General features: G+C 38.8%; 1 protein-coding gene across 1 annotated transcript; it reads left to right on the forward strand.

Moving 5' to 3' along the window:
- The first annotated feature begins 11,850 nt into the window (after positions 1 to 11,850).
- LOC134570457 (keratin, type II cytoskeletal cochleal-like) lies at positions 11,851 to 15,030 on the forward strand. Its single transcript, XM_063428505.1, has 7 exons — positions 11,851 to 12,341; positions 13,168 to 13,376; positions 13,762 to 13,822; positions 13,925 to 14,020; positions 14,237 to 14,401; positions 14,484 to 14,609; positions 14,806 to 15,030. Exons 1-7 carry the CDS (start codon positions 11,895 to 11,897, stop codon positions 15,028 to 15,030), a joined length of 1,329 nt encoding a protein of 442 aa, XP_063284575.1. The 5' UTR covers positions 11,851 to 11,894.
- Positions 15,031 to 25,232: the final 10,202 nt, after the last annotated feature.

The raw sequence follows: 25,232 nt of genomic DNA on the forward strand, positions 1-25,232 counted from the left end.
ACGACCCAGACATACAGACAACCATTATGTCGCAACCTAAACAAAAAAGGCAAGCCACCAAAGCTGAAAAACATAATTTCCTTGGCCAAAATACGGCATCGGCCAAACAAACAACCCAGCTGCACCAACAAGATGGTGGGGAGGAATCCCACGATGGCAACCCCCTCACCGAACCGGCAGATCCAACAATGGAGGAACCGGTCACTAAATAGTTCCTTTTGGAACAACTGGAAGCATTCTCCAGCAAAATGATGGCTGGCTGGAAGGCAGGCCTGTCAGGCTTAAAAAAAGACATAGGAGACCTGAGCGTGAGAACCTCCCGCGTGGAAGAAAGAATGGAGGAGACTCAAGGCGCACACAACCAATTAGCGTGCCAAGTAAGCACATTACAATCGACCCTAAACACGATGGAGAACAAACTTATGGATATCGAAGATAGAGCGAGGAGAAATAATTTAAGGCTGCGGGGCATACCGGAAACGGTGGCTCCCGCAGATCTCCAGGCCTACTTGTATGATCTCTTTCACACACTATTACCAGACACACCATCGGATATACTGCTCTTGGATAGGGCCCACAGGATACCTAAACCCCGACACCTATCGGATTCTATACCCAGGGATGTCATCCTGTGTGCCCACTACCACCACATAAAGGAACTTATATTAAGGCAAAGCAGAAACAATAAGAACATCCCCAACAAATACGCCGATATAAAAATATTTCCTGATCTGTCAGCAGCAATGTTGAGAAGGAGAAAAGCTTTCCAACCCATTACCATCATTCTCAGGCAACACCAAATAGCCTACAGGTGGGGAGACCCCCATTAAACTTCTCATCTTGAAAGATGGCACAACTAAGGCTTTACACTCACCGGAAGATGGAGAGAAGCTTCTCCGAGAATGGAATCTCCCTCAACCGAGCAAGGCACCAAGAGAAGCAGCCACGCTGCAACAAGAGTGGCGAAAGGCATAAAAGCCATGAACTCATACCAGCCACATTGCACAACTAATAAGCTTCAGCATGTACTGGCTGGTAATGTATTCACATAGCAAAATGTTTTTGTCTGTCATGTTACCCACCGTTTAGTTAATATGGTTTTACATGATCTACCAAACAACCCTTAAAACACTTTACAAATCATACTTATAGAACGCCAAAGCACACCTACACCCCGGAACGCCGAGGCTTACACCCCAACTAGCATAAGTACACCCCCCTCTTATCTGGGGAAATGATTATAACACTAACTATCTAGAAAATGAGGGTTATGACCTAACAATTAACCCTACCATGCCCGGGCGGGAAAATGATTCAAACACTGAGACGAGAATTAACAATCATAAGGTCAAATTGACAAATTAGCACCTCTAAGCTGAAGAGTCGAAAAGACCAACAAGACAGTATTTAAAAAAATAAAAATAAAAAAAAAAATAGTGGTTGCTGGTAATGTATTCACATAGCAAAATGTTTTTGTCTGTTATGTTACCCACCGTTTAGTTAATATGGTTTTACGTGATCTACCAAACAACCCTTAAAACACTTTAGAAATCATACTTATAGAACGCCAAAGCACACCTACACCCCGGAAGGCTTACACCCCAACTAGCATAAGTACACCCCCCTCTTATCTGGGGAAATTATTATAACACTAACCATCTAGAAAATGAGGGTTATGACCTAACAATTAACACTACCATGCCCGGGCGGGAAAATTATTCAAACACTGAGACGATCATAAGGTCAAATTGAGCAATTAGCACCTCTAAGCTGAAGAGTCGAAAAGACCAACAAGACAGTATTTAAAAAAAAAAAAAAAGAAAAACTCTGATGACTCCAGGCACACAACAATGATGATGCTCCACAGGATAGATGCAGCTATGACTAGACAGCATACAATGAGCAGGGGACCCAGGACTATTCTTATTATACTATGTCAATGTATATAAATGTTTCATGCAGATGTACAAGTGTATGAATTATGCCTTATACCCACTCCTACTTTAGTTTCATCACAGACTTCCTGCACCTGCAACTCTAACCCACAAAAGCCCACAGTAGGACGCACCATTACCGCCTGAGGCACACTATGCAAATACAAAACAGGGGATATTAGTCTGGCGAACACCCCGGGGTTCCTCAAATAGTTTAAACAATGAAGGAGCCCAGGTGAGCACAACACGCATGCTCACCACACCCCAGGTACTAGCAAGGAGTACCAAGCCCCACTTCAGGGCAATGTTGTATATAGTTGAGTTCTCACAGAGACTCATGTTTACCCCCCCACCCATCCCCAACCCTGGTTGCAAGCCACATGAACAAACACAGTGCACCTATGCCTACAACCGTGCATATGAGCTCAAAAATCTACTCGCCAGTCGTTAACCAATACACATTACTACAGGCATGCCACAGCCAAATCCTGCCAGACCTTAGACTACATCACCCAACGACCAACGCAAAACCCACTTCAGACAAATCCCTTAATGAAAATATACTCACATAATGTCCGGGGATTAAACTCCCCCTAAAAACACCAACTACTGCTAACAGAATTGAAAAAACATGATGTAGATGTGATATGCCTCCAAAAGACTAATTTCCAAAGAACGAAAATGCCGTCCCTAGGCCTTAAACAATTTCCACACCAATACCACTCCACATATGGTCACAAATCCAGGGGAGTCAGCATCCTAGTGCACAAATCAGTAGCATTTGAACCAATTAAAATAATCACGGACAGTAATGGGCGATATCTCATACTAATATGCAATCTCAACAATGTCACATACACCATAGTAAACATTTATGCACCAAACGACAACCAGAGACAATTCCTGCAAAGCCTGCTGACCAAGGCGAGCAATATACAACAAGGCACATTAATATACTGCGGAGACCTGAATCATATCCTAGACCCCGAAATGGACACAACGCTAAATACAGCAAAACCTAGATCAAGATCCCTCACACTTGCCTGCACCTTACTAAATAAACTTCTAACCCAATATAACTTATATGACGTGTGGCGCACGTTGCACCCCAGAGATAAGGATTACACCTACTACTCTCATGTGCACAAAACCCATTCCAGGATGGATTACTTTTTCATAACCAGCACAGGGCTACCACAAACGCACCTATGCACACATGGTGATATAACATGGTCTGACCATGCCCCAGTGATACTGACACTCACTGACATGTTCTCGTATAAGGGCAGAGGGTCATGGAGGCTGAACAACTCACTTCTTTATGATCAGGAATTCACCTCCACACTAGACCAGGAACTCAAACATTACTTCACCACCAACACTAACCCCCAAATCACAGCCCCGACCTTCTGGCAAGCACACAAACCGGTCTTACGGGGACTACTGATCCGCAGAGCATCATATCTCAATAAGCAAAAGCGAGGGGCACTTATGAAACTACTCATGGAGCTGAGAGACACCACCCAAACCTATTACCAAACAAGACAACATGACCTCTTGAAGAAAATCCAAACCATAACCACCAAAATCAATTAACAGCAATTCCAAAAAACAGCATACACCCTACAAAAATTTAAGATGACCCATTATGCGCAAGGGAACAAGGCTAGCAAACTATTGGCCAACATGCTACGTAAAAAGCAATCTAATGCTAAAATCCCATATATCCTCTCCAAAGATAACCAGAAACTCTGGAACCCACAAGATATGAATAAGGAACTAGTGACCTTTTATAGCGCCCTATATAATCTAAAAGAAGAAAAAACTCTATATCAACCCAACACATCAGAAATTGAGGGGTATCTGCAGCAGATACCACTACCGACCCTAACAAATGAACAAAAAGATGCACTGTCTGAACAAATCACGACAGAAGAATTAAAAGATGCCATCTCCCGATTGCCCACAGGAAAATCCCCGGGACCGGATGGTCTAACGAGGGCCGGCGCTACCTGTTAGGCGGACTAGGCAGCTGCCTAGGGCGCCCCTTGGGAAGGGGCGCCACCAGGAGCGCCGGCCCCCCACATGCTGCAGCCGCCAGAGTGCTCTGCAGAGAGCCTCAGGCGGCTGCAGCTTTGCCCGGGCTGGTGCGTCCATGAGGGCGCACCGCCCAGGCGCAGCATGAGGAGAGGGGCTGACAGGAGGGAATCTCTCAGCGCTCCCTCCTGTCACTCCCTCACTGTAGCGTGACCGAGCCCTGTATGGTCCGCGGGTACAGGGAGCATCTTCCTGTTAGTCCGGCCGGGTACAGGAAACAAAAGCTCCCTGTACCTGCGGACCATACAGAGCTTGGCCACGCTACAACAGAGATAGGGGCGGGGGGGAGAAAGAAACAGGGAGGGAGGGAGGGGGAAGAAAGAAACAGGGAGGGAGGGGGAAGAAAGAAACAGGGAGGGAGGGAGGGGGAAAGAAAGAAAGAGGGAGGGAGGGAGGGGGAAGAAAGAAACAGGGAGGGAGGAAGGGGGAAGAAAGAAACAGGGAGGGAGGGTAAAGAAAGAAACAGGGAGGGGGAGAAAGAAACTGACAGGGGGAGGGGGAGAAAGAAACTGACAGGGGGAGGGGGTAGAAAGAAACTGACAGGGGGAGAGAAAGAAACTGACAGGGGGGGAGAAAGAAACTGACAGGGAGGAGGGGAAGACATTGACAGGGAGGGGAATTGATGGGGAGAAAGAAACTGACAGGGAGGAGGGGAAGACATTGACAGGGAGGGGAATTGATGGGGAGAGAGAAATTGACAGGGAGGGGGAGTGACAGGGGAGGGAGGGGGGTGTGACAGGGGAGGGAGGGGGGATGAGAGTAACAAGGGAGGGGGGGAGAAGAGAGTGTCAAGGGATGGGGGAGAGATTGAGATCCATCACACACACACAATCACACACAATGCACCCCTTACACACAAAGACAATGCACCCCTTGCACACAGAAAAACACACGATGCATTACACACACGATGCATTCCTTACACACACTCAATGCACCCCTTACACACACTCAAAGCACCCCTTACAGACTCACACACTTCATCCCTTACATACACAGAAACACACCTTGCAGCCCTTACACATACAAACACAGATTCACACAATGCATTCCTTACACACAAATCAGGACATCCCCTACACACCCCCTGTGAACAAACTCATTGGTGGAACATGAAGGTGGACCCTGGGACCCAGACCTTGAGCTGTGTAAAGGGCCCCAAAAAAATGGAGCTGCTTCCCAGAACATTGATTTTTGTGACCACAGTTACAAACAGCCTCCAGAGATCCTGTTCTACACCAGACCAGTGGAGCCAGACTGCAGCTAGAGCCCATCATCATCCTCATCTGGTTGTAAGTAGGCAATCTAGTATATTATTCGTGGCACTAATCTATAATTTACCTCACATTAAAGAAACACTATAGTCCCCAGAACCACTGCAGCTTAATGTAGTGGCTCGGGTGTCTATAGCCTGTCCCTGCAGGCCTGTTAATGTAAACACGGCGGCACTGCAGCACTAGCGTTAGTTAACATGGCAGGTCATATGGTTGGGGCATTGTGATGTCACGGGGGCCGGCAATCTTTACTTTTGCCTAGGGTGGCAAAAATCCTTGCACCGGCCATGGGTCTAACGAACTACTTTTATAAAACATTTGCACCTACACTCATTCCGCACATACAACAAACGTTTCAGCACATAATTAGCACAAGAACAATGCCACAGGAGATGCTCGCAGCTCATGTGGCCACACTGCCCAAACCAGGGAAAATACCAGATAAAGGACAAAACCTACGCCCAATTTCGCTTCTTAATATTGATGTCAAATTATTAGCAAAAATCTACTCCAACAGATTAGCCACAATACTCCCCAAACTGGTGCATGAAGACCAAGTCGGCTTTGTAAAAGGCAGACAAGGCACAGATGGCACCAGGAAAGTTTTAGATCTCATATATAGCCTACAAAAACAAAAAGCGGGATGCTTATTCATATCACTAGACGCAGACAAAGCCTTTGATCGGCTAAACTGGAACTTTCTTAAGGCGACACTAAGGAAATTTGGGTTCCCAACAGCATTCATGAACGTCCTGCAAGCACTCTATAGTAACCCCACTGCCAGAATAACCAATGCAGGATTCCTCTCAGACCCATTCAAAATCACGAATGGAACCAGGCAGGGATGCCCCCTCTCGCCCCTTTTATACGTATTAGCTCTAGAACCTCTTACAACCCTCATTAGACAACAACCATCAATTACGGGTGTCAAAACACAAAGTAACAAACATAAACTCACACTATTCGCAGACGACATACTAATGAAGATCCAAAACCCAGACACATCCTTGCCACACTTCCACACCATACTAGAAACCATACTAGAAACCTACTGTAAAATGTCAATTCTCTTCGGATATGAGATCCTCAAAATGGATGAAAAAGAGAAATATACATAGAATAGTACTGTTTAAAAAGTCATAAATTTATTGCACTGATTGCACTTACATTCAGGTCGCAATCAGCAAGCATATCTCCACTAACAAGTGGACCAAGGTGACAGAATGGATCAATGTTGCAGATGGAACACTGGCTGATCGTACCATATAAAAATACAATAATAAAACAAAATAGTAAATAAAAGTCCTTATAAATACTCAGGGACTGAATATATATGAATATATATGAATAGATATAATAATTTAGGGAGAATTATCATTTTGACTGCCGCTATACGGCCTGACCAGGATATGAAGTATTTATAAGGACTTTTATTTACTATTTTGTTTTATTATTGTATTTTTTCTTTATATAAAAATATAAACATTGATCCATGGACTGTTGTTGTAATATGTTTTACTGTTTTAAAACACTAATATTTGTGTTTAGTGAAGTCTCCCGAGAATAACAGTACCCCCCATGTACAGGTTTTATGGTGTTTTGGAAAGTTAGAGAGTCACATATAAGGCTTGCATTTCATTTTTTTGACATTGAAATTTGCCAGATTACTTATGTTGCCTTTGAGATCGTATGGTAGCCCAGGAATAAGAATTACCCCCATGATGGCATACCATTTGCAAAAGTAGACAACCCAAGGTATTGCAAATGGGGTATGCCCAGTAATTTTTAGTAGCCACTTAGTCACAAACACTGGCCAAAAATTAGTTTTTTTGCTTTTTTCACACAAAAACAAATATGAACGCTAAATTTGGCCAGTGTTTGTGACTAAGTGGCTACTAAAAAAGACTAAACATACCCCACGTTCAATACCTTGGGTTGTCTACTTTTTCAAATGGTATGCCATTATGGGGGTAATTCTCATTCCTGGGCTACCACACTGTCTCAAAGGTAACATTACTAATCTGGCAAATTTCAATTTGAAAATGGAACGTTCTATATTTGACCCTGTAACTTTCCAAAACACCATAAAACCTGTTAATGGGGGGTACTGTTGTACTCATGAGACATCGCTAATTACAAATATGTGCATTTTGTTGCAGTAAAACTGTACAGTATTATGACATTTACAGCTAAAATGTGAGGCGGAACTACAAATTTTAATTTTTTTTTACATTTCTCACAGTTTTTTAAATTTTATTCATAATAAATTATGTTTCATATATAAATATTTGATATAAAATGAAAGCCCTGTTTCTCCTGAACAAAATGATATATACCGTATATACTCGAGTATAAGCCGACCCGAATATAAGCCGAGGCCCCTAATTTTATCCCAAAAAACTGGGAAAACTTATTGACTCGAGTATAAGACTAGGGTGGGAAATGCAGCAGCTACTGGTAAATTTCTAAATAAAATTAGATCCTAAAAAAAATATATTAATTGAATATTTATTTACAGTGTGTGTATAATGAATGCAGTGTGTGCGTATGTGTGTGTGTATGAGTGCAGCGTGTGTGTATGAATGCAGTGTGTGTATGAGTGCAGTGTGTGTGTGCATGAATGCAGTGTGTGTGTGCATGAATGCAGTGTGTGAATGCAGTGTGTGCAGGGCCGGTGCAAGGATATTTGCCGCCGTAGGCAAACAAAGATTTTGCCGCCCCCTCCCCCCCCCCCATATGTCCTGACTTCCCCTCTTCCTCCCTCAGTGGTCCTTACCTCCCCACCCCCGTGTTCCTTCACTCCCCCCCCCCAGTGGTCCTGACTCACCCCTCCCCTAGTGGTCCTTACCCTCCCCTCCCCTAGTGGTCCTTACTTCCCCCTCCCCTCCCATAGTGGTCCTTATCCCACCCCCTCCCTCTCATAGTGGTCCTTATCCCCCTTCTCCCTCCCATAGTGGTCCATATACCCCCCCCCTCCCTCCCATAATGGTCCTTATACCCCCCCTCCCTCCCATAGTGGTCCTTATCCCACCCCCTCCCATAGTGGTCCTTATACCCCCCCTCCCTCCCATAGTGGTCCTTATATCCCCCTCCCTCCAATAGTGGTCCTTATCCCCCCCTCCCTCCCATAGTGGTCCTTATCCCCCCCCTCCCTCCCATAGTGGTCCTTATCCCCCCCCTCCCTCCCATAGTGGTCCTTATACCCCCCTCCCTCCCATAGTGGTCCTTATCCCCCCCCCTCCCTCCCATAGTGGTCCTTACCCCCCCTCCCTCCCATAGTGGTCCTTATACCCCCCCTCCCTCCCATAGCGGTCCTTATACCCCCCTCCCTCCCATAGTGGTCCTTATACCCCCCCCCTCCCATAGTGGTCCTTATACCCCTTTTTTTTTATTATTAATTTTTTTTTATTATTTTATTTCTTATTTTATTTATTTATTTATTTTTTCGTCCCCCCTCCCTGCTTGATATATGGCAGGGAGGGGGGCTCTCCTTTCCTGGTGGTCCAGTGGCAGTTCAGTGGGGGGGAGAGGGGGGCTGGCAGAGCTGTAACTTACCTGTTCTGCAGCTCCTGTCAGCTCTCTCCTCCTCTGCGCCGTCCGTTCTGCTCTTCTGTCAGCTCACAGTGTAAGTCTCGCGAGAGCCGCGGCTCTCGCGAGATTTACACTGGGAGCTGACCGAGGTGCTGAACGGACGGCGCGGAGGAGGAGAGAGCTGACAGGAGCTGCAGGAAAGGTAAGTACAGCTCTGCCAGCACCCCTCTCCCCCCAGTCTGTATTATGGCAATGCAAATTGCCATAATACAGACTATTGACTCGAGTATAAGCCGAGTTGGGGTTTTTCAGCCCAAAAAATGGGCTGAAAAACTCGGCTTATACTCGAGTATATACGGTAATAAGTGTCAGTGCATTTAATATGAAAGAGGTGAACTACGGGTGAACAGACATATAGCGCAAATTCCAGTTTTTGTTTACGTTTTGTTTTGATCAGAACGTGTACTATTGACTCCGTCCTGAAGGGGTTAACTGTGAATGTCACAATACTGTTAACTGTTACTGCAATAAGGTACACATATTTGTATTCAGCGATGTCTCATGGGTAAAACAGTACTCCCCATGTACAGGTTTTATGGGGTTTTGGAAAGTTACAGGGTCAAATACAGCAAAGTACATTTTTCAGTCTATACACATAGAAATTTGGCAGACAGGTAATGTTGTCTTTGAGACCAAATGGTAGCCCAGGAATGAAAATTTACCCTTATGATGGCCTACCATTTGCAAAAGTAGATAACCCAAGCTATTACAAATGGGGTAAGTCCAGTCTTTTCTAATAGCCACTTGGTTACAAACACTGGCCAAACATAGCGTTCATATTTGATTGTGTGTGAAAAATGCAAAAAACTAAATTTAATGCTATTTTTGCCAGTGTTTGTGACTAAGTGACTACTAAAAAAGACTGAACATACCCCATTTGCAATACCCTGGGTTGTCTACTTTTGCAAATGCTATACCATCATGGGGGTAATCCTCATTCCTGATCTACCATACGGTCTCAAAGGCAATTGGGCAAATTTCAATGTGAAAAAAAGGAAACCATATATTTGACTCAGTAACTTTTGAAAACACCATAAAACCTGTACACGGAGGGTACTGTTATACTCGGGAGACTACACCATTTTTTAAATTAGTAAAATGTATCACAACAATTATATCATCAGTGAAAGTACCACAAACAACTGAATTTTTACTGACAATGTCATTGTTGTGATGTTTTACTGTTTTTAAACACAGTACCCCCTATGTACAGTTTTTATGGGGTCCTTGAAAGTCACAGGGTTAAATATAGGGTTTGCGAGTCAAATTCTCTGGACTTTCTGCCTGGGTGGTCGGACAGGTACCTCAGATTGTAATTAATAAAATGACTTGATTATGTAAAAATATTATATAAATATATTTGTAGAATTTAAATATATGTATATGTATGTATATATATATATATATATATATATATATATATATATTTTTTTTATATATATATCTATATACATATGTAGATAGATAGATAGATAGATAGATATAGATACATATATGTACTTATAGCATCATTCTAAATGTATTTTGAATTTAATATATATGTATATAAATATCAAAATACAGTTAAAACAAATTAAAGCTGGTATATAATTTCTTTAAATTTCTTTTTATTATTTTTTTCTTTTAATTTTTATAATTTATATATATAAAATTATAATTATATATAGGTAAAATTAATGTCATTCTAAGTGTATTTTAATTTTAATATATTACTATATATATATATATATATATATATATATTAAAATACACTTTTATTAATGATGTATGTGTATGTGTATATAAAAGTACTTAGATTATATATATATATATATATATATATATATATATATATATATGATCTGAGTACTTTATTTACTTTATTAAACTTTTTATTAACTTTTAATAACTTTATAAACTTTTTATCCCCCTGCAGTCACTGCATAAGTCGGCTATTCCGGCCATGTGATTGCAAAGACCGTGTGGCCAGGAAGGCCGGGTCGGGCAAGACGGTCTGCCTGGGCTCCCAGACAGAGGCTAGGATCGCGACCGCCGTCGGGGGGAAGGTCAGGGACCCGGTAAGTACAAAGAATGGTGAGGACGTTCTAAGCTCCCCTCCAGTGTTTAGGATCTTCCCAAAATGGAAGGCATAGAATGTTCGACGTCCTTAAGAGGTAAAAGGAGCTCTATAAGGTCCAGAACACAAACATGTATTCCTGACCCTATAGGGTTAAAACCACCATCTAGCCATCCTGGTCCCCTCATGCCTCCCTAAAATAGTAAAATCTTACTTGTATTCAAGCCTGAAGCTGCAGGCTTTGTTCATGATTTTTGTAGACCTGCCCACTGCCTGCTGACATCAGCAGAAGTGGTAGCCTGATCCAATCCCAATGCTTCCCCATAGGAATGGCTGAGACTGACAAAGAGGCAGATCAGGGGCAGAGCCAGCATGATTCAAACACAGCCCTGGCCAATCAGCATCTCCTCATAGAGATGAATTGAATCAATTAACCTCTATGAGGAAAGTTCAGTGTCGGCATGCAGAGGGTGGAGACACTGCATGTTTGGATGCATTTTAGGCAGCCATGACCCAGGAAGGATCTGTAACAGACATCTGAGGAGAGGCCAGTGAAGTTATCACTAGGCTGTAATGTAAACACTGCATTTTCTCTGTGTTTACAGCAAAAAGCTCGAAGGTAATGATTCTATTCACCAGAACAAATTCAATAAGCTGTAATTGTTTTGGTGACTATAGTGTCCCTTTAAACTAAAGGAAGCCAACAATAAATGTTTTTAACTTTGATGACATAGGTGTGTTAAAGTTTTATTTCTGTGAAATCAGACAGCAATAATATTCCCAAACAATGATCATAGCAGCTAATAACATTATTTTGGGTGAGCAAGCCAACACCCATTTGAAGTATAAAAAGAGTGAGTTTTTGTCTAGAAGATGAGAATCGCCTGAGCATACTTAACGTGATCTCTACATCCTTACATCTCGTCTGCAAGAAGTAACATCATGTCTCATCACTCCATCCTTGGTACCTCTGGACACAAGCACTTCAGCTCCTGTTCAATGGCTTCTCCTAAACATGGCAGCTCTTACCACACATTATCTCACTCCTCCAAATCAGCAGCTCATGGTCATAAGACACTGCATTGCTTTAGCAGCAGAAGTGCCAATAGTATGAGTTCCAGGGGAAACAAGATCTCAATGGGAAGCTGCCATTCTGGGAAAACTGGACACGGATCTGGACATGGATCTGGATCTGGTTTCAGTATTGGAGGTATTGGTTATGGATTTGGGGGATCTGGTTGCTCTGGAGGTATCAACAACGTTACTGTGAACCAAGGTCTTCTGGCTCCTCTCAACCTGGAGATCGACCCAAGCATTCAGCGAGTGAGGACTGAAGAGAAGAATCAGATTAGAGGACTGAATGACAAATTTGCTTCTTTCATTGACAAGGTGAGATAATTTTAATGAACACATGGACTAAATAAATAACTGAATTTGTAGTATGCAGATGTGCTATTCCTTCTTAAACCATTTATGCAGAGGGAATAAAAAGGGGAAATGTTACTTACTTTTACACTTCTATAGCCATTTATGCTGATGGTTCAAACTAGTATCAGTCAGTGTTTTTACGTCTAAATTTCAAGAGGTTATGAGACAACAAAATTAAACTATTTTGCAGTTTACCTCAAAATAGTGTGCTTTCAGGAGTATTTTTTGCTGCAGAAGCCAATGTCTACCAATACCAGCACTTTTATATTTTTTTTATGAATTAAATATTATATAATGCAATCTAAGTATGTGCAATGTAATTACAGCTAGATCTACAATAAGTGTTAACTATTGTTATTGAAGAGAAACTATTTTATCTAGATATGCTATTAAAGAACGAGCTACTAACTTCTGAATGTTTTGGGATAAAAATAATGTCTAGAACAGGGTTAGGCAACCTTCAGCATTCCAGATGTTGTGGACTACATTACCTATAATGCTCTTACAGTCATAATGCTGGCAAGTCATCAAGGGAGATGTTTTCCACAACATCTAGAGAGCCAAAGGATGCCCATCTCTGGTCTAGAGACTTGTATGGGTTGCTAAAATTTCTATTGCAGTCTAATATTAATAATAATAAAAAATACTATTTTCATTACATGTTGAAATAAGGCATGCCTCTATGTCACTTGTAATACAGTTTGCACATTTTCTAAGATATTATTAGACACCTTGTACTAAATATATATGGTTTCTAACAAAAAGTATAACATTATGTTTTTTCTAGGTTAGATTTTTGGAACAGCAGAATAAAATGCTGGAGACAAAGTGGTCCTTATTACAAGAACAGAGAAGTGCCCACTTTCAGATAGAACCACTGTTTGAGGCTTTTATTGGTAACCTCAGGAGACAGCTGGAGAGTCTGGGATGTGAAAGAGAACGTCTGGACTCAGAAAGGAACAGTATGGAGCAATCTGTGGAAGAACTAAGGAGAAGGTATGCTGCTATTTAGACAAATTAGACGAGTGGATACATTTAATATATTTATTTATTCTATAGAATAGAATAAATAAATATATTAAATGTATCCACTCGTACTGCAACATCATGAAGACATTTATTATTTTCTTGCCAGATATATATATATATATATATATATATATATATATATATATATATATATTCTTCATTGTTTGCACATATTGCAATTTCCAACACAGCATTTGTCTATATTTTTGCATGTGCTCTCTTAAAATGTATTTAAGAGTCATGTCCACTTTAATATTATTAAGAAGAAAATGTAAACTTAAAAGTTCCTTAAGAAATAGCACCCTGTATATTTAAAATTCTGTATGCTTGTTATTAATGTTTAACGTTCTAGATATGAAGAAGAAGTGAACAGACGCACTGCTGCAGAGAATGAGTTTGTTGGAATAAAGAGGGTGAGTGATATCATACATAAATTTAATCTATATGTAAAAGAATAACACATATAAACATATATCTATAATTTTACTGTTACTATGCATTCATCTCTTCTTCAGGATGTAGACGCAGCTTTTATGAACAGAGTGGAATTACAAGGAAAGGCTGATTCCCTAACTGAAGAGATCAATTTCTTGAGGACTCTGTATGATGCGGTAAATATAGTTTCACTTTTCTCTTTTTAATATCCATGACATCAGCCTTTTTTTTTTTTTTTAAAGGAATGCAAAACAAGTACGAAGTATATTAACAACCCCAAATATATCTATGTATGATTAGAATGCTTTATGGTAATAACAAAGTTATTATACATGGGAAAATTGAGGCTTTTTTTTTTTACCATGTCTCGTCTGTACCTTATATCCTTATAGGAAATAGCCCAGCTCCAGGCTCAGATCTCAGACACCTCAGTAGTTGTGTCTATGGATAACAGTCGGGATCTAGACCTGGATGGAATCATTGCCGAGGTCAGATCTCAATATGAGGACATTGCTAACAGAAGCAGAGCTGAGGCGGAGGCCATGTACCAGTCACGGGTGAGTCTATCCAATTCAAATCATGCAGATCATTACCTATAAAAAATGTTTCTATACTAAGTTTTCCTTCAACCTTTGGTAGTTTGAGGAGCTTCAGACAGCGGCAGGAAGAAATGGGAACAATCTGCAGAGCAGCAGAGATGAGATCTGTGAGCTGAACCGAGCAATTCAGAGACTAAGAGGAGAAATCGACAATGTGAAAGCACAGGTAAAACATGTTTTACATCAAGTCAATCCACCAGGTAATTGAAGAGATAAAATCAAATAAATTTAGATTCAGCAAAATCAGCACTTCAGGTGCTATTGTTAACGTTTCCCAACTGTATTCACTTTGAAACAGTTACTCTCAAAAACAGAAGTGTAACTACAAGTAATTTATTATAAAATCTATAAAAACATTTCAGCGCTCAGCACTTGAATCTGCAATAAATGAAGCTGAGGAACGTGGAGAATCTGCTGTCAGAGATGCCAAGAACAAGCTTTCTGAGTTGGAAGGTGCTCTACAAAAGGCCAAGCAGGACATGGCTCGCCAACTGCGAGAATACCAGGAGCTGATGAATGTGAAACTGGCACTGGATATTGAGATTGCCACCTACAGGAAGATGCTGGAAGGAGAGGAGGGCAGGTGAGTGCAATATCCTACTGAGAATTTGCTAGGTCTTCATACAAACCCTACATTCATCAGGTTTCTAATTGTGGACCTACATCTCTTTTTCTATATGTTCTCATCATTTAGTCTTTTAGCAGGACAAATTTTAATAGCAATCTCTTTATGTCGATCTCAACATCTCAGTTCTTCAATCTGCTCTTTATTGTTTTATTCTATAATAGTAATCTTATCAAGTCTTAATCTATACAACAATGCACCTGTATCAGACATTATAGCAGTACTTTCATTCCATTAATTTTTAATACAGATTTACTTATCCCCATAATAACAAATATGTGTTTGCGTGAAAGTTGTGGGAATAGCAACAAGCATGACATGCGCACAGTCGTTATTCGGCAGGTGCGATATTTACCCCAACACTCCAATAACTTACAGACACCATATTTCTGTTGGAAATATAAAAGTCCACAGCTTTATTTATTATTATAAACAAGGTAACAAATTGGGGTCATTGCCACATAATGTCAATTTACCCACCATCCCCCACCGTACATAAATTACCCCTTGCAATGACCCCGACCAATAACAATACATAACATTATAAATAACAAATAACACATAACACATGGCCTACCAAAGAGGCCCCATATCCATAACTTTATTAACTGTAGGGGTGTACCGAGACCCCCCTACACCACCTGGTTCGGAGCCACCGATGAGCTCGAACCCACAAACCACTTAACACTCCGGTCTAATCCAGCCTACTTTTAGCCTAACCACTTGATACTCCTCCTACCTTCCAATTACCAAAGCCCGATCCCGCCGCTGTGGCCAAACGGGAACTCCAATACTACAGGGATGGTGGGAGGGACAATTACCAGGTAAGTGTCAGTTCTGTTAAAATGTCCCTTGCTCTTAAAATGGCTGCTTAATATACCCCTATCGTCCAACCCCCTTTTCCAGATAACCACACCCCTTTAACTAGTTACTCCCCTGCCTACTCCTGGCTCTGTCAAGGCCCACTCCCCTGACTGTGCTGTTCCATGGGCTTCATTAAAGGAGAATTAGAAAATTAGAAAGACAAATATATGCTTTGAATGTTCGAGGTACTCCTGGCTATTTAGATTCATGCCCCCCTTTCTAACTAAAATAAAAGAGTTTCACTTACCTTTAATCCCATTCCATGACATTCTTTCTAAGGCCGCCAGTCCATCCCTGTCTGAGATTATCATTACTGAATATCTTAACCAATATTCTGTAGACAAGCATTCAGGGTCTACTGAGCACATATATATAGATATCTCCACACTGTGCCAATCAGCATCTCTTCAGAGAAATGCCTTTTTACAATACATCTTTATGGAGAGCATACAGCATCTTCACACACAGCCTGAGGATTCTAAACATCGGCCTTGCCAGGCTTGCAGCTTCTAGAGGAGCGATGTAAACTTTGCCTTTTCACAGACAAGGCAGTGTTTACATCGTAGAGACTGCAGTGAAGTCTCATGTCATCTAAACACTATATTGAGTTACAGTTGTTATTGGTGCTACACCTCATGTTGTCTTTATTGAAAATAATATTTTTTTAACAAAAGGAAAATGCTTATTTTTGCAAATTGTTATTGGTCATATGACCGGATGTCTACATGATACCCTTTATAAGTTACGGATGTACTTATTTTGGTAGACAGGACTGAGGCCTCACAGGCAGCCAAACTATTATTTTTCTTGGGGATGACAGACTCCTAGTAAACATTTGACACATACCAGCTGTTTTAACCTTTATTACATGGTGGTTGCAAAGAAGAACACATGTCACAGAAGTAGCAACTCACTAAGGTTCTAATATAAAAATAAAAAAACTGTACATATGAAATAGAATCCCAAATGTTAAAGAGTTATAAATTTGAAATCAAATGCCATTACATTATTACCACTTATTATTCTGACCAAATGTGAGAAAGTCATTTAGTGCTAAACTAATACTTTTTATGTTTTGTTTTAGGTTGACTGCGCATGACTCTGTTAATATATGTAAGTGAGGCAATATTTAAAGAATTTAATTAAATGTTAACGAGGACATATGCATACATAGATTAAGCGTGTAACTCACTTGTTAATGTCACACTTTAAATTCTGAATAAGCTACACTGTCACATTCCTCTTTCCAGTGTTAAATTGATCTATACATTGTTTTACACTCTAGGCAATGTTAGTAACAATTGCTGATTATCATGTAACACACAAACACGTGGTCACCCACACATACATATACAAATGTGCTTAGTAATACGCTTACTCTATATGTGTAACAGATCTTAATGTAACATTTTAAGTACAATTCAGACTATAGTAAAACACATTTTAATAGTTATTTTAAGAACTCTGATTCTTCAAACTTTTTTTAATTTAATGTTTTTTTAATTTGCAAATTGCCCCTCGTTATGTATATTTCTCTATATATTTCATATTTATTACAGACCTTAAATGGCTGCTTCTTTGGTTGAACATTTCAGTCCAGTCAAGTACAAATAGTTACCATTCTACATCCATGTTTTTCAGCAAATGTTTAACATTCTACATTCATGTCTTTCAGCTGTGCTACATTCTAGCACTGGAGGAAAATCCAGCTCAGGAGGGAAGTCCCATGGTACAAGTGATCATAAGGGAGGATTCAGTGCAAGCAGTGGGAGGAGCTTTAGCCACCTCTCCAAAAGCAAACATAGCTCTGACCACGGACACCACTGCTAAAGTAGAAGCAAGCCACGTCTCTACATATATTAGTGCAAAAGTGAAAGTATAGATTGTAGTGAAATCACTGGCACTATATATTATCAATCTGCTATATTGATCTGTTTGGTATTCACTATGCATAGATCATTCTCATTTGCAAACTCTAAATATTTCTATTCCCCATCTTCTCTTAGGATAATCCTCACTCATATGTTGTAAATATACGCTTTACTACCTACCTGTACCGTTTCTCTTCAATAAAATGGTATTCATTCAACAATGCTTGATAACATTGTGTTTATTGTAAATTGTTTAAGAATTAACACATTATGGCATTATGTGTCATAGGAAGATTTATTTAAGGCGATAAAAATTCTATACGATTAAATACTAGATTGTGGTGTTGCACATGTCATCATGGCCTTGATTTAATATTTTTAGATAAGCTTTTTAGAAGATTCAATATATTTTTTATAAACTTTTAAAATGATTTCATTTTGTTAAACATAATTAGATTTTGTTTACATACATTTATTAACTTTTAACCCCTTCCCGACCGCGGGCGGAAATTTTCCGTGAACCTTGTCCTTCAGTTAAGGACCATTACTAAGTTAACCCCAGATCGCCACAATCGCGGCGATCGTGAGGTTAACGGTGCTCAGGTCTGCCTCTGAATTAGAGGTAGACCGGTAGCACCCGATCAGGCTGCCCCAGCACCGGTGCTCGCTCTGACAGGCTGTCAGAGCGAGCACATGTGCTCCATATACTCACCTTCCGCCTCCCTGCACTTTCGGGTTCTGTGTGAATTTGCAAGGAGACGGATCAGTGCTGCTGATCTTCTCCCCTGCTTTAATAAAATTAACCCCTTCCCTGCCAATTGATCACTGACTACAGTGATCACTTAGCAGGGTATACATTTTAATGTCATCTGATTTTTTTTTAACCCCTGAGGGTTAATTATAATTTTTTTTTAATCCTCAGGGGTTAAATTTATTTTATTAATTTAAATATTTAAATAATATATATTTAGCTAGCTGGGATGGGTGGAATTTAGTGGGAAATTGGGGAATTTGGTGTTAGGTTAACTAACGGTTAACATTAAAAAAATGTTTTAAAATAAGCTTTAAAAAGTTAAAAAACATTTTTTTAAAATGTTTTAGTAACCTTTGAGTAAAAAAAAAAAAATACCACCCCCCTTTACCCAGTCTAAATAAAACTTAACCCCTTCCCTGCCGGTTGATCACTGCCTACAGTGATCAAAATACAGGTCACAGTATTATACTGTGATCTAATTTTTTTTAACCCCTGAGGATTAACTTTTCTTTATTTTTTTAACCCTCAGGAGTTCAATTTATTTAATTAATTAATTAATTTAAGTATTTTATTTTGCTAGCTGGGGTGGGTGGGTGGGAGTTATGGGAATTTACTGTTAGTGCTGTTTACTGCTAGTTAGGGGTTAACAGTAAAAGAAAAGTTTAAAATTTTTTTAAAAGTGTAAAAAAGTTAAGAAAGTGCAAAATATTTAATAAGTAAAAAAAAAAGTTACAAAACGGGTTTTACAAAGTAAAAAAAGTTTTACAAAGTAAAAAAATAGATAAAAAAAATGCTCATTACCACTATACTTGATACAAGCTAGCGGAAAAATGATCCCACGCTAAGGTTCAAAATATGCCTTTTGAATTACCCTGGGTCTTCTTTAAGAAATTGTATGCCTTTATGGTGTAATTGGATTAGATAGCCTTGTAAAATACTCTAAAATGGGACATGGACACAGCGTAAAACTTCAAAGTTTGAAAAAAACTGGAATGGCTGTGTCTCAAATGTCCACTTATATACCTGGCAAAGGTACATACGGGGGTATTGCTGTACTCAGCCGACATAGCTAAGCAACATATGAAGTAGTATACAGTCGTAGTACACATAAGGTTTGCAAAATATACTGCACAAACTCACTTTGTGTGTCAAAAAGGCAGAAAAAAATGCTTATTACCACTACACTTGGTACAAGCTAGCGGAAACATTATCCCACGCTAAGGTTCAAAATATGCCTTTTGAAATACCCTGGGATGTGTTCTTTAAGAAATGGTATGTCTTTATAGTGTAGTTGTAATATGTAGCCTGCTCAAGTGCTCCAAAGTGGTACACGGACGCATCAAAACCCGCCATGAAACTTAAAAACCTTAACTTGTTACGTCTCTTTTACAGCAGTGTAACTTCACAAAATAGTGTCTGGGTCATATATTGGGCATATTGTTTTACTCAGAAGACTTAGCTGAGCATAATTTGGGGGGTTTGAACTTAGTGGCACATATGAAATGTACAAAATGCCCAGCAAAAATTTAATCCCTATGTAAAAAATGCCCAAAATTAATTTTTACCACATACTTTGGCATATATTGGTGAAAAAATCGGGGCATGTTAAAGCACAATATGCACCATATAAGATACCCTGAGGTGTCTACTTTTACAAATGGTAGGCCTTTGTGGGGTTTTTTTGAACAGTCAAACTGCTATAATACCCCAAATTGAAACATAGGCCCATTAACTCCGCCTCTCAAAATTCGACTGTAAATGTTGAAACAGACAGGTCTCCTATATGACACTGTAACTTCATGAAATAGTGCCAAAGACATACAATGGGGGTACCGTTGTACTCAGCAGAACTAACTGAACACATAATACAATTTTGTACAGGAATAGCACACACCAACTTTACAAAATACACATGAGAAGTTCTTTGTTATAGGTTTGTGTGCCAAAAACCCCAAAAAACTAAATTTTACTCCAATATTTAGCAGAGATTGGCGGTGAAATGGCTACTTAGAAAGTGTTAAAACAACCTTAGGACAATAGCCTGTGATGTCTACTTTATATAAATATATACTTTTGTGTGGCAATTTTGTTTTCTTTTATGGCTATTAAGCTTACAAGACAAACATACCAAATTCTAAAATTGCTCCACATTAAAAGTTTATTTTACTCCTTGAGCTTTGTGACCTGTAACTACCCAAAAACACTTAAAATCCCAGACACATTATATATTCTGTAAATCAGAACAACTAAATGAATTTATTTTTTAACCTGCACTAATTAGGCACACATTATTATTGCATTATTATTGCAAAAACTGTATAAAAAACACAATTTTTTTTTTTTTGTATTTTTCTAATAATAAATAAGCATATATATATATATATATATATATATATATATATATATATATATATATATATATATATATATATATATATATATATATATATATATATATATATATATATATATATATTACATTAAATTAAAGCCATTTCTGTCCTTTAAAAAACTGTATATAATATGTGTCGGTGCAATAAGAGAGATGCAAATTGCAGTTGAACGCATACAGCAAGAAAATGCAAAAAATGCTTGTGTCATTAAGCGTAAGACAAGCTTCTGAAGCTGTCTCCTTAAGGGGTTAATATATGATGTAATTTTAATTATTACATATTTTGAAAAAAAAGTTTGCCAAAAAATAATAAATAAACAATAATTTGTATAGCTTTTCTAAAATATTCAATTGTTTGAACAGCTTATCTAAAAATATTAAATAAAGCCCTATACTAGAGATTATAAAATCCTACATTACTGTTCTAATAAATATGAATGGGCACTAGGGCGATATATTAATTGCCTAAGCCTCAAAACATAATGTTCATTCCTTGCACAGTATAAAAATACCCCTCTAGAATGCATGGCATGATTTATGTTCCCAAAACATTCATCCTTCATCTCCCACTTTCTGTTAGTGCCTGCTGTAGTGGATTCTAAACTAATTTCAGGATTTTCCATGTTATATGATTTTGCAAGATATATACTGGATTGTGTGTATTGTGTGGGAGCTGTTTGGTAAATATCCCCCCTCCCTTCTTACCTTATGTAGGGAGGGGGAACATTGCTGCTGATTCCTTCCCTGGTGGTCCAGTGGAGGTGGGGGCAGATTTCTTAATATCCCCCCTCACTTCTTACATTATGCTTGGGAAGGGGGGTCATTTCTGCTGCTGCCTTCCCTGGTGGTCCAGTGGAGAGTGAACTCTAGCCCCTGCAGGCTAGAGTTCACTCTCGCGAGATCTGAGCGTTGCCGCGGCAACGCTCAGAATCCCGCGAGAGGACCCGGCGGAGCTGCTGGCAAGAGCTCCCCGGGTCCTCTCCTGCCTCCCTCCCTGCCTGTGGGCCAGTGGGGAGGGAGGCTTAGAGCAGAGCCGGCGCTCGGATAGCGCCGGCTCTGCATGAGCCGACAGGGGAGATCCCGAGATCTCCCCTGCCGGTCTCCATTCATAGGCGTGCCGCGGGGATTAGGGTGTGCCCAGGCACACCCGGCACACCCCGTGCGCACGCCTATGCTTATGACAAATCATGGCTTGAACTATCTTGCTTTGCATGTAATGCGTCTATCTCATATATTAGTTTCACCTTTTATGTTGCATTACTAAAATTAATGAGCTAATGCATGATATTCTCATTTTTCGAGTATCACCTGTACTTATTGGTTTTATTGTAAAATAACTGGTTTCATAGTTCAAAAAAAATAAAAATATAGATGTCTTTCAAAAAACTTTCAAAAATAATCACAATGGCCCTATCAAATGTTGTAAAACCATCCGGCTGCCTATCCAGCAATATTAAATTGAGGCCAAATTCCAGTGTGTAGTGAATAACCCGTCAGTTCTGAGCATTGCTTGAAGTGACACAGTTGCTGAAGGATATACGCACAAATAGTAAGTTTTATTGTCTGTGTTACTTTACATAAAAAACAGATATAGAAAAAGAGATAGAGGTAGAAATGGTGCAATATTGTGAATGTGACAATGGCATTGGCAGTATGAATAATTACTCTTCTGTGAGATAATAAAGAAACCAATGTAGAACATGTGACTCTCAAATGATCCCTGCCAAAGCACAGGTAGGAATAGAAAAGATTACCATTCCAGAACAACTTTGTACTTTTTACATCCTTTCATCTTCTATAAAGAAACATAGCAGATAAAGTGCTATTCTGTTAGTTTAAAAAGAGGGCACCCAGAAAATGATGATCAGTCGGCAGAGTCCTGACCAAAAACTCAAATGGCTTTTCTTTTTATTTGTGAAATGTACTTTATGATGAAGTGTAGTTGCAGAGATAAGCACAATCATACAGTTAAAATACTCTTTCTCGTTTAGCTTGTCTACTAAACAGTTAGGAATTAAAAGAAAGTGGTTGGATGTCTCAGCCCAAACTACATATCTAAAAACATATCTCCCTATTCCCACAGTATACATTTATCTGTCCCAAACTTTGTGTATCTTCCCATAACTCCTCCTTCCCCCATTTGAGGACCTCTACATAAAGCCCACCTTGTGTCTCTCTCACCATATCACCTTTTCCTCCACAACTTGTGTGTTTTTGGTGCAGCATTCTGTAAAACATGTATTTATTTTTTTGTGTGTGCAATAAGGCTAAAACTGGATTGTAATGAGGCTAAAAACTGCATAATTTGCAAAGTCTTCCAAATATGACATCTCAGCTTAGTTGATGGTGCTCATGGTGTCTAGTGGATCGTGGGTATACTTATCTAAAGCATTACCTCGCAGCCACAACCATCTTCATCCTGATAAACAACTTCATCTGCCAGGAGCTGTGTTTGTGATGTGTGAAGGTGTGAATGTTTTGGCTGAGTTACATGTCAATTCTTCCTGCCTTTACGTGCCATATCTGCTGACGGGATTTGTACAGTAACATTTTGCCAAATTACAGTGGTAGCATGGTGATACTATCTACATTAGTCAGACAGGCCAAAAAAGGTTTCAAGAATGCCAAGTTAAAGTGATACAAGGCTGTTATTTGCCAAAAAGGTGCAAACAAGCTCAAATCCTCATGGGTTCGTCCTCTGGTTAAAACAGAATTTCACCTTCCTTAAAGGACAACTGTCACCTCAAAACTATTTTTAATATCATAACACTGTTATCAAGCTAAAATTTGATAAAAATGCATTTTTTTGTTAAAAATGTGCTGCAGGGAAATAATATATATTTCATTAGTAGATAAGAAACATTTGAATGACTATTTCTTCAAACATAAAAGTCAAGATTTGAAAAAATATGGCAGAATAAATTGTCAAGCCATCTATTACTTAAAGTACTTTAACCCCTTAAGGACTGAGCCAATTGTAGAAGTTGTGATCAAAACAAAACGTAAACAAAACCTTAAATTTGCGCTATATGTATGTTCAGACGAAATTCACCTCTTCAAACTTAGCGTTCATATTTGATTGTGTGTGAAAAATGCAAGAAACTAAATTGAATGCTAATTTTGGCCAGCATTTGTGACTAAGTGGCTACTACAAAAGACTGGACATACCCCATTTGCAATAGCCTGGGTTGTCTACTTTTATAAATGGTATGCCATCATGGGGCTAATTCTCATTTCTGAGCTACCATGCATTCTCAAGGGCAACATAATCAATAGGGGAAATGTCAATGTAAAAAAAAAGGACATTCAAGCCTTATATTTGACTCAGTAACTTTTGAAAACACCATAAAAACTGTACATGAGGGGGGGGGGGGGGGGTACTGTTATCCTCGGGAGACTACGCCAAACCAGATATTAGTGTTTTAAAATAGTAAAATGTATCACAACAATTATATCATCAGTGAAAGTACCACTTGCGTGTGAAAATGCAAACAACTGAATTTTGACTGACAATTTCATCGTTGGGATATGTTTTGCTGTTTTTAAACAATAATATTCGTGTTCAGCGAAGTCTCCCGAGTTAAACACTAACCTCCATGTACATATTATGGTGTCCTAGAAAGTTGTAACTAAATATAGGGTTAAATCTAGGGCTTGTGTGTCCAATTCTCTGGACTTTCTGCCTGGGTTGTCGGGCAGGTCCCTCAGATTGTAATTAATGTAATGTAATTAATAAAATGACTTGATTATGTAAAAATATTATATAATTATATTTGTAGAATTTAAATATATATGCATATATATATATATATATATATATATATATATGTATATATATCATTTTTTAAAAATTATTTTTATTTATATATCTATATGCACATGTAGATAGATAGATAGATATATGTATTTATAGCATCATTCTAAATGTATTTTGGATTTAATATATGTATATTAATATGAAAATACATATGTAATATGAAAATACAGTTAGAACAATATTTTGAAAACATTTTTTTAAATATTTATTTATTTAGTTTTTTTTCAATTTATTAATTGATTATTTTTATTATATATAATTATATGTAAAATTTTCGTTATTCTAAGTGTATTTTTTGATATTAATAGATATATAATTATATATATATATATATTAATATTAAAATACACTTTTATTAATGTTGTATGTATGTGTATGTGTATATAAAAGTACTTAGATTTATATATATATATATATATATATATATATATATATATATATATATATATATATATATATATATATA

This window comes from Pelobates fuscus, chromosome 1 (assembly GCF_036172605.1).
Source record: "Pelobates fuscus isolate aPelFus1 chromosome 1, aPelFus1.pri, whole genome shotgun sequence".
In the NCBI taxonomy this organism is placed as follows: Eukaryota; Metazoa; Chordata; class Amphibia; order Anura; family Pelobatidae; genus Pelobates; species Pelobates fuscus.